At 42.9% G+C, this 11,703-nt stretch overlaps 1 protein-coding gene across 1 annotated transcript; it reads left to right on the top strand.

Moving 5' to 3' along the window:
- The first annotated feature begins 2,627 nt into the window (after nt 1–2,627).
- gtpbp8 (GTP binding protein 8) lies at nt 2,628–11,490 on the top strand. Its single transcript, XM_070915050.1, has 8 exons — nt 2,628–2,758; nt 3,067–3,269; nt 3,386–3,539; nt 5,761–5,859; nt 6,751–6,881; nt 7,129–7,228; nt 8,938–9,056; nt 11,292–11,490. The coding sequence occupies exons 2-8, from the start codon at nt 3,100–3,102 to the stop codon at nt 11,380–11,382; spliced, it is 864 nt and encodes a 287-aa protein (XP_070771151.1). The 5' UTR covers nt 2,628–2,758; nt 3,067–3,099; the 3' UTR covers nt 11,383–11,490.
- Nucleotides 11,491–11,703: the final 213 nt, after the last annotated feature.

Here is an 11,703-nt window from a genome sequence, read left to right as displayed (position 1 = left end):
CTTCCGCATGGTGCCTCGGAAAAAAAACCCTGCAAACCTCGTCTGCTGCGCATCAATCAAGCACGGTGGAAGAACTGCAACAGACAAAAGGCAGAGGGATTGGAGAGAGACAGACAGAAGACAGGGACAGAGACGGAATAAAGAGCCAAAGAACAGATGATGATGATGATGATGGCGAGAGGTTGGCATGATGGTGTGGGTGGGCAGGTTGTTTGGGGACAATCAATTTTGTATGATGTCTTTTTTTTTTTCTTTTTTTTTTTATTGATATGCACCCTGGGGAGGTAAATGCCATCATGGCCTGCGCCATAGATGTCTGCTTGGCGGACGATTGATTGGTCTGGCATTTGATCCTCTGGCTCACAGTGAAGGATGGGGGTGATGGAGTCATGAGAGCACCCATGGCCGCCCTCCCCTGCCGTTTCCCACCCCTGTCTGTCCCTCCTATCTCCTCCTCTCTGCTCCTTCAATCATTTATCTATCCCTCCCTGCTCGCTATATATATATATATATATATATATATATATATATATATCTCACTGTCTTGTTTCCCCACACAAGTGTCTCTTAAAAACCGCCGGTGAAGTGTGGTTTTAAAGGTCTTTGTCTGGGGTTCTATTGTGCTGAAAGCCACATAAATGGCTGACGGCTGTAAACGTCCACCTATTAAGCACCCCATCAGCTGTCCGTGGTGTTCCGGTCTCATCTCCCCGCGTTACAATGAAATGTTAAGCAATGCAGCTAACAGCATTTAATTTGCTAAGTAATCCAAGGAGCACAAAACTAGTCTTCCTCTGATTCTTATTTCAGTTGAAGCTATTTAATTAACTGCTGAACACATGTGTAACACTCATTTAATGATGCACAAGACACACGAGCACTAAAGGAACGAGAGAGACGCACAGAGACCGAGAGGATCTATCAATTGCATGTTTAATTTTTGAGTTTAATAAGGCACTCGATGCATATGAAATATATATTCTCTTAAGTGAGTGATGAATGAAAAAGGCGCAGGCATTACCGCATGGCGCATCAGAATAAAAGGACCCCACTGCAAAAGGACAGGGAAAATATGAGGGCTGTAATTGGATGTCTGCGAATTAATTTGTTCAGTGAACATACTATGAATCACATCAGGTCATAAAACCCAGATGGAGCGGGAGGGGGGGACCAAGGCAGATATTTATCACATCAGCCCGAGTGCAGGGTGATGCTTTCAGTGGGCTGCACTGCCACCATGTGGAGAGAAAAGGGTCAACAAACTGTGTATCTCACTTAAAGCAAAATGAATCATTGCTGGCTGCTCATGACTCTCCCACAAAGTGTGCCAAATATTCTGCTGGATAAGCTGGATAAATATCACAAACTGATTTCTTCTTCCCATAGGGAGGAATGTGGAGAATGCTCTTCTCTTCAAGAAGGCTAACCACACACTTTGTGTTCATGGACCTGTGAAACCTGACCAGCACCACTTGAACACGGCTATTGATGGAACTCCATTTCCTCCTGGGAGACTCAGCGTAAAAGAATGCAGAGTGGGGGGGAGGCCTGGAGTCGCTCCTATCACTGCCACCTCCTATAACCAAATTTATGAAGACATTTCTTTGGCGCGCTCCACACAAACGTCAGTATTATAATCCACAATAATCCCCACCAAGAGGGTGATGGAGGATGTATGTGACAGCTAGAACTGAACACCTTTCCCCTGCAGACATTTTCCACCCAAGAGCAGGGACACAAGAATGTTTCTATATATTTTACCAGCCATGCATCAATGTGAAGAATGTAGCTGAATCTAAAAGAGGATTCGTGCTCATTAATTATGCCCCAATGCCCTTTGCAATATTGGAATAGCACAGGGGATAGAGATCGTAATCGCAATGCCCTTGTTTCAGCCGCCGCAGAGTCTGTTACTTGAGTCTCAAGGTCTCCCCGCTTTTGCGATATGACACATCTTCAGAGAAAACAGGAAGTTGGGATGTAACAAAGCATGCTGAAAATGTTTAAATGATGGTTTGCGTCTCACAACACGTGAATGACAACAGGGTCTCGGGCATGAACATCCAAAAAATGCACTGCTGTCCCTCGTTAGTGCTTTGTTTCTCTTTTTAAACGAGTGAATTTCAAATTACATCAGGTGCAGAGGGGGGTTTCTATGAAAATTTAATAGCATCATTTGTGGGAATTATTGTGCAAACCCACTTACTAGAATTACCAGTAAAAGTAGGTACATGACAGTAATATTTCCAAGTAGAAAAGCAGGAAGTGAAAGTTCTGTTTAAGTTTTTCTTATTTAGACACTGACACACAAAAGATACTGCTGCAGCTACTACTACTACTAATATACTACTAATACTAATGATATTAATAATGACAGAAAGCCTCATGAAAGACTTTTATTTATTTCTGGTCAGTTATGATTATGTGTATATCACAAGGCAATTCTCATTCCAGATTGACACATGGCATAAAAAGCGTTATTAGTATTATTCTGTTACTTTATTTAATAAACCAACTGAAGTTAAGTAAGTCAAATAAATAAGCCAATACTTTATTACGTAAAATAACCGGAAGAAAATGCCGTGTAGAAAGCGGAACCATAGCAAAGTTAAGCTCTTTCCGTCGGACTCATTTGAGCGCTGCACACAACATGGAGGACCTTGACAACAATTTGTAGAAGAGCAGCGCGTTTAAGTCAAATGTTGCCAAACCACGCTTTGTTATTACATTACGAAGCAATGACGATATTTGAGTTTAGGTAAGTTGTGAAATTTACCCGCGTGTCGAGACGTGTGCCGTTAATTTCAAACGTATTGTAACGTAATGCTAACGTTGTCCTAGCCTGCTAGCCTTAACGTTACCCGCCCACTTGACCCTAACGTTAGCTCATCTGGGAGAAAAGAGAGTCGGCGCAGGCGTCTCGGCACTTGCTTTTGGTTTGTTGAACATGACATGACACCATTGAATGCAGGTGATGGTGTAATAAACTGACAGCAGAGCACCAGCTCTAATTTAAAGCTGAAGAATTAGTCGGATGAGGCTCACGCTGCCCTTTTTGTTTCTCAGCCGCGGGCAGGTCTGAGATCTGCGGGGGGGAAGATGTTGTGTCCTCGGCTGTGTCTGTGGCTTCAGCCTGCGACTCATGCTCACGCTGTTCCCCGGCAGAGTGTCCACAAACTGGCCTCGCTGCAGAACGCCACGATGCTTCCCCCGAAGAAAGTCCAAAGCTTACTTTACCCCTTTAGTGAGCTGGAGGCTTACCTGGACAGGTGCTGTACTGTTTGTCGGGACTGATTCTGCAGGGCTCATGTTTTTATACTGTCTGAAGACACGCTTTCTCTCATAGCCTGAACTGAATTTTACTTCACTGGAATGCAATTTTCAGGTCTGTGGACAGGACACAGTTTAAGCTCTTCCATCCCAGTTTGGAGGACATGATTAAAGCGGAAAAGCTCTTCTGCTCTTCCCCGTCTCACAAGATCGATTACCACATCTCTGCAGAGAGGATGGAACATGTACCAGCACTCAAACAGCCAGAGGTCAGTGGGCAGACTGTGCCACCAGAATCTATCACTTTTTAATTCTTATGAAGAAAGTCTGTGTTCAGTTACCTGTTACAGAGCACTTGTTACTGCGTCCTGTCCCACTACACAGAATGAATGAAGTTATGTATGTCCTCTTCAAAAATTCTAAAAATGTGAAGGTTTAAGTGGGCTGTTGTGAAACATTGTGCTTTGTTGTGAGAGAAAAATGACGTGGTGATGCTGCAGCCAGGACTACTTGGGGATTTATGAATCTGTATTTGCCTAATCTGACAGAGTGAGCATCTTGACGGACTATAATATAAATATTGTGAATCCTGTCTCATAGTATTATAAACCGCTGTGCTGAGTTTCGGTCCTCCAGCTGGACCTCCTGGATCGTATTTCATGTCTCACTGGTACTTGAAGTGTACGTTATGTTTAGTGTAGGGCTGTTTTTGGCCTGAAGTCCTGCTAAAAGGCTACAGGTACCTCATTAACGGGTAACTAGAGAGCACCAATTGGTGTCAGCTCCAAGTTAAATTATTTATGATTCCATGGCGGGCGTGGTAATACCGCTGTGGTGTCCCACAGATGGCTCTTTGGAATTGATAATCTCTGTTTATGTCAAATGTACGAGTGGCAGGTTTTAAAGTGACTCCTTTTATCGTCTCTTAGTTCAGAGCAGAACTCCTCGTGGGTGTTGGCTCACTGTCACATTAGCGAGGTCTTTTTCACCCTTTAGTAGATTGGACCGACCAAATCAAACACAAATTCTGGTACAATTTATTCTCTCATGACTTAGTGTCGCCAAGAGGGCCAGAGCCTCCACCCTGAAACCCATTCACATTACAGAATGATTAAACTGACCCATGCCCCCCTCCTCCCCTGGCCCCACTTGTTTGGCTTATAATAGGCATTATTATTGGCTAGTGTAACATCAGGGCTCTATGTTAACCTTTTTTCCCCCAAGGAGAACATGTGCTCCTAAATGAAAATAATTCAGGGGCACTCAAAGAAAGTTAGGAGGAGGAGGCTGGCTAGAAGGAGCACATGTTGGCATTCCTGGGGGGCTAAATCTTCATCTGTCCACTGCAAATGCATATCCACAAGCCGGTTCGCACTTAGCTATTTGTAGCCTGTAGAGCCCTGCCCTAGTTACCTAAAGCCTCGCCTCGCAATGCTTACATAACCTAATTATCAAAACAACACATACTGGAAGGACAAAGCCTGCTCATAAATGGGTTTACTCACTTCTTCTAACCTCTCTGTTTTATACAAACTACTGTCGATCGCCTGGTGCATGTTGGCCATCATGCTCATAATCACAGAGAGCTTTGCGGCTAACCTTAGCTATATTCTGCAAACGTTACCCAGCTAGCTTTGTTTTTAGCCACCAGCGTAAATTCATATATTGACGTGAATGAGGCAATGTATTTCATAAATATGACATATTACATACCTGTCTAGGAGGGAGAGGGCCAATTCAGGATCAGGTTTTGAACCCTTTCAAGTCCCGCAATTCTCCTGCTTCTTTTTTTTTTTAAATGTCTAACATACTACTCGCATTGTATTGAAATTAATTGTTTCATATCCCGTTAAAAAAACTCCTTGTAGTTGCTTTAAGTGAGCGAGGAGGTTGAACATGAAGTCGCTCACATTGCCCTTCCTTGACCCAAAACATCGACAGTCCTGTGAAAAATGAGCGTAATGTCTCTTTACCCTCCTGCAGCCTCATACATAATTAAGCCGGAGTTGACCCTTGATAATATATGAGCCGATTTATAACCTTATAGACAGTAGTGTTCACCGGAGGGCTCAGACTGGAACATTGTGTTGATGGGACAACAGGGTCTCTTTGGTATGCCGAGTTAGTTTCCACTCTGCCTCTCTGCTCTGTCAGAGGATGATGTATTCGTAGCTCACTGGCAGCGTGAGCCCCACACCCATCTGTCTTGTGTCAGAGAGATGGATGGGCCCGAGCCGTGTCCCGCGGGACTCTGCGGCCGTTTGGGTACTGGCAGTAGCAAAGTGGCAGCGGCCAATCGGAGCAGCCCGTGACAGGTCGGAGCAGGTGTGCAGGTTAAAACGTTCACTGAATGAAGAAAAACCTGAAAAGACCTTTTTTCCAGCTTTAACTCATACAGACCAATTACAATCAACAGGCTCGCTCGTTAACACTGTGGCAGCACATTGCAATTCAACACAGCGTTTACAGGCGACTTGTGTGTATTCCCAGGTGTGTTTCATCGGCAGAAGCAACGTGGGCAAGTCGTCTCTCATCAAAGGTCTGTTCTCCCTGACTCCTGAGGTAGAAGTCCGAGTCTCCAAAACTCCAGTGAGTAGTCTTAGCCGACAAAACTGTGCGTCTGTTTCACTCTCAAGGTTTAGCACGCATAGTTTACATAATGTCAACTCATATATAGAGTTAGATTGATGACGTTTTTGCTTGTTGTTTTGAAGTGAAACACGCATGGGTAGGGGCTTGGTATCAAACCTCAATACCCGAGTAGCAACTGAAATGGGTCCTTAGCGTCAAGTCTCAAAGGTAGTTTCGTATTAAAAGTTTCGGTCTGACGGTCTGAGAGACCACAAATTTGTGATTGTCCACACTGCATTCTTTCTGCAGCCTTACAATATTTTTGCTTTAATATAAAAAAGGGCAAAAACACAACCTGATCTGGTGCTGTGCTCTGGCTCATAGGGGAGCAGCAAATCAGCCATATAGCTAGGAGTAGTGAATACATATTATATCCTACATATAATCTGACCGAGATGATATAAAAGCATGTGTGACCTGCTCGAGACCAGCAGAGAGAGAGAGAGAGAGAAAAGACCAGATTTTTTTGCTCCTCGGTTGGTAAAAAACCTGATTGAATGACTTCTGTCACTTGTTTTTGGAATGAAAGGTCACTGTCAAATAGTACTCACTCGTCTCTGCCTGCAGGTTTGACATTTGTAGACAGGCAGCCAACATGTCTTATAAAAAAAAAAATAATGATTTCAGATTTGTTTTCATTGAGCTGGAGAAAGTTCAGAAGCAGCATCTACACACAGAATAACAGGGGGGCCGTGTATGGAATGTAATCATAATACTGCATCATGCTGAGTTCAGATCAAGGGCTTCAGACACACCAGCAGTGTAGCAGCTAATCAGTCTATATGTAAATAGCATGACCAATGTCTGATTTAACAAATCCCCCCACCCCCCTCTGTATTTCCTCGCCAGGGTCACACAAAGAAGATGAACTTCTTCAGAGTGGGCAAAGCTTTCACCATCGTTGACATGCCAGGCTACGGACACAGAGCTCCCAAAGACTTTGTGGATATGGTGGAGCCGTACCTTCACGCAAGGAAGAAGTGAGAAATGTACCTTGGCTTTTAGTTAGCTGCCAGGAGGAAGCAGGTCTTATACACCCCTTACACAGTGTGTATACATGAATGAATGAATGAATAAATAGCCCTCATACTCTATATGGCTGTTAGAGACGGAACTCCCTTCATGATTATGGACCGTTTGGGAGGTGAAATTCATTCATAATGCCCAAAAACAATGTGTTTAATGTCACATGTAAAACGTGGTGAATGCATGTTCGTGTTCTTTCAGTCTGGCGAGGACGTTCCTGTTGGTCGACGGCAGCGTTGGTCTTCAGAAGGCCGACCTGATCGCGCTGGAGATGTGCGAGGAGTTCAGGCGTCCATATGTGGTGAGGACACGCAAACGTCTTTCTTCATGAATACTAACATCATGCCTGATATAGTTGGAAAAGACTAGAGTTATATAAGATCTCAGCTTGAAGGGGGGGGGGGGGCTATTATCCATAATATCCCAAATAAAGATCAGCAGTCCTGATTTATAATGATTTAACTTCTCTGGTTAACTGATCACCAGCCTGTAACTTGTATTTTGTCACCATCTCACATGCCCAAATGACTCTTGACTTCTGATTGATCATTTTAGAGCTTCAACGAGCAGTCGATTAATCGGTTGGTCGATCGACAGAAAATTAATGGGCAACTATTCTGATTTGAGTGAGATTTTTTTTTTCTCAACTGTGAATGTTCTCTGGTTTCCTCAGTCCTCTTCAGGATTTTGGACTGATGGACACATAAAACAAGACATTTGAAGACATCACCTTGGCCTTTAGGAAACTGTAATGAGCATTTTCTGACATTTCACCCTTAAATGTTAAAGGGACAATTAAGCGATTAACGAAGAAATGAATTGGCAGGTGATTCGATGATGAGAATAATGGCTAGCTATCTTAAATCTCTGCATCTGTGATTTACAAACTCCAGACAAATAGCAGTTTGGTGTGTGTGTGGCATGTTGCGACATGTAAATGGGAAGCTCTGCAGCCCACATTGTGGCAGCGAGTTAGAACACACAGTACCTGTCCGCGCCCGCCCGTAACCTGCAAACAACATGCTGCACCACACAAACCACACAAACCCCAACCATGTTCAAAAACAAGCAGATAACTGACAAAGTGTGAGAGAGCTGTGGGGAAACAGACTATTAAAACAGCTTCGCAGGCCCAGATTAAATGATTTGTCCAACATGTAGCTGCATACTGCACATGCTGGAAACGCAGGGTTTCTGCTATTTGGTGGGGGTGGTAAGCATTAACGCCAACCAGCTTTCCCTCCTCCCTTTTCCCCCCTCTTTTACTCATTCCTCTTACAAACCTCATCATTATGTCCACAGTGAATTAATGCTGAGCGCTCTCACTCAGCTATTTTAAAAACTGCTGTCCCCTCTGAAAATGCCACCGCTGAGGCGTTATAATGAAGCACTCCCACTCTCTACGCACTCTGCAGTCAATTATTCATGCTCTCAGGTTATTAAACACTTTGCCCATTATTAAGGCTGTCACTGTACGGCCTTTTTAACAAAGACTAACTCTCACCGCTGAAAGGCGAAGGGAGCCGAATGGGTCACTTTTGAAACCTGAAACAGGTTTTAAAACCGCTCGGTTGCTTTGCTGTTATGAGGGAAATGGGGTAAGAAAGAAATTTGTGGGGATAGAAACGGGGGCATTTTGCAGGTTTTGAATATTGCAAACACTTAATTACAAGCACGCTACATTCTAGTTACAAGTATGCTAATAATATAAGTACTCTGTAGGAGAAAAACAATTGTCCAACCATACAAAAAGCCAAAATCTTAATGTCCATAATTTAAAAGAATTCAAGACTTCATAGTGCAGTATTCTTAACAGGCCAGTAGATGTCAGAATAAGTCTGTTGTGCTTTTTTTGTTTTCTGGCTTAATACAAGCTCAGAGCTGTAGATGAGTTGATTTAATAGATTAGAAGAACATGAGGATCCCAGTGCTGTCTGGGTGTGTGTGTGGTTTCTTTGCCGATGGCTCTGTGATCTGAGTTGTGACGCGTGGAAACGCTTTGTTGCGCAGATGGTGGTGACTAAGATTGACAAATGCAAGCACGGAACGCTGCTGACGAACCTGCTGAACCTTCAGGATGTGGTTAAAACGGAGACCTCAAGCTGCTTCCCCCAGCCATTCCTGGTCAGGTGAGGGTCACACTTTCCATTTGACGGCTGGGAATATTTTTATATACGTTTTCTTACCGTCACCAAATCCTCATGAAAAGATCAACAATGAATTTACTCTACTAACAAGTATTCAACAGGTATCTAAGCCTGATACGTCTTCTTCCTCTGTGCCATAGAGCTCCATTGTTGTCTAAAAGTCAGTCAAATCAATGGGCCACACTGTTGCTCCTTCATTATAATGAACACACATGTTGTAGTTTATTTTGACACACACCGTCCTGCTGCTGTAAATACATCCTGTACACTTCTTCCATGCTTACCTGTCACCTTTTTCTTTATCACAACAACATAGTCATGCATACTCCCAATACTGTTTCTCTTTTTAACAGAAATACAGGTTTTCTACACGAATGAATCCCAGTTGCTTTTACATTTGAGTGTTTTTCATCCAGTGTTAAGGTTACTTTTAAAGGTGCCCTGTGGAGTTTTTTTTGTAAACAAACAGTTTTGTTTACATGCAGCAACCACTGGCTGGACCGTGTATAGCATAGGTCACTAACAGGCGGACCGCGGTCCGAGTCCGGACCCAGACGCCGTCCTATACGGACCCGGACCTATAATCAATAAATTATGAAGGGATTTTAAATTTTGACGGGGCGCTTCTATTTTAACCGGCGCAGCTTTTCTTGTCTTTTACGGCACTGGTTTAGCAGCTCAGGAAACTCACAGACCAGTTGCATACGAGTTACGCCAGCCCACGTGACACTACTTAGCCAATCAAATCTGTGCACTCCAGGCGATAAACATTGCGACTCTGAATACAGACAGACGAGAGAGGTGAGAGGTGAGAGGCGAGTGACAGATGATAAGACGAGTGAACGACACAGGGAGAGAAGACGGAGAGACGAGTGAGCGGGACGGAGAGAAGACACATTATTCATTGTGAAATTGGTTGAGACTTTTAAGATGTGAAACAGTTAACAAAGAAAAAGGGAAACTCAAGCTGCTGCTACACTTTATTTTGTTTTTCTAAAATTAAGCACTTTATTTTAAGATGCACAATTTTTCTCTCTTTTATTTTTAAATGCAGCCCTTCTTTTAGTTAATGAGAGAAGAACATTATACATATCTACAGTATTATATATCTGTACAGTTCAATGTTAAGTGACAATAAATATGGTCAGAATGTTTTTGAATTGTACTTTCTTTATTTGATTTGACAGTCAGTTGTTGATCACATGCAGACGTTGATACAACTGCTCGGCTACTTCAATATATATCACACTAAATCACAGCGCAGGTTAGACATTATGATGTTCTGGACCTTTGCTGGAGGACATTTTCTCTAACTGGACCTCTTCAAAGGTTAGCTGAGTACCCCTGCTGTATAGCGTCTCCCTGCATGCCTGCTCATAGAAAAACAGCCCCACAGTGCTACCTGAGTAAAACTCAACAACATAGTATTTATGAAGAGCATTTGCTAAGATTAAACCATTCAAGGTATATTTAGGAGCTTTAAGATGAAGAAAACAATATTCATGAAATTACAAAATGCTCCGAAAATGAATGAATAAAAAAACCCCACAAAACAAAACAAACATTGTCTGTAGTGAATCACACCCAGGTCCTGTTTGGACTTGAGGTGACCTGCTGTGTCAATAGAATTTGAAAGTCAGATTCACTCCTTGCTACTACTAACTATGTGTAACAAAAAAAAACTTGCATTGGACTTTGGATGCAGAGATCAACCAAGGCTTTGTCCATTGCACAACACTTTACAGTAAAGACTGAGAATTATCATGTCATTGCTCAAATGCAAATGTTTGCTGCACTTTTCACACTCTTCTAAGCTGATAAAAAAAAGTGTCAAGAGTCTAGATAAGCTCTCTGTTCAGTACTCACAGTGAAGCATTTGTTACAGCTTGTACAGTAAAATCACATTTTTCCAGTTCCACTGATGGTCCACAGTAGAGGTCATGTTGTTTCCCACCATCATACAGCGCGGTGTTACTGCTATTATCCACTATAATGCCATCTAATATAGCTACGCCACACACTGCTGTACAGCTCCAAACAATCCAACCCATATCTGAATACAGTCTCGCCAAAAAGCTAAACATTCACAAGAGGCCCCAGCTGGTGTTTGCACCACCTCAATCATTACAAAGAGGAGCTGAGCTGCGCGCCGCCTGCCTGCTTGTACAAGAAAATTGCGCTTGTGTCTTAATCGTTTTCTCTCTCTCTTTGCAACAGCTCCCTCCAGTTTTGGGGCATCTACCTCCTGAGATGCTTCATCGCCCACGTAACGGCGAGCGTCAGGTTAACGGACACTTCTCCAAGCTGACCAGAGACCAGCTTTGAGCCCATCTGAGTGGAACTAGGACTTGCTAAACTCCACATAAATCCATAAATGCTTCAGATGCTTTTATTTTCTAATAAAATATAAACACACTTCTTTGTTGGCTTGGCCTGTTGTGCTTTTATTTTATAGTTACATATTACATTACTCATTGTTTAGCATCTCCACTCTTCCCCTAATGATCTAAGGACGCTCTATTATTCCAGTAACGTCTTAAAACACTTCATATACTGTGATTTTTACTGGCACATCATATCATATTTGCCAGACTGGGATTTCAATTTCATGTCATGGTTCATCTTATTG

Source organism: Enoplosus armatus, chromosome 11 (assembly GCF_043641665.1).
Source record: "Enoplosus armatus isolate fEnoArm2 chromosome 11, fEnoArm2.hap1, whole genome shotgun sequence".
In the NCBI taxonomy this organism is placed as follows: domain Eukaryota; kingdom Metazoa; phylum Chordata; class Actinopteri; order Centrarchiformes; family Enoplosidae; genus Enoplosus; species Enoplosus armatus.
This window is presented reverse-complemented; position numbering and strand designations above follow the sequence as displayed.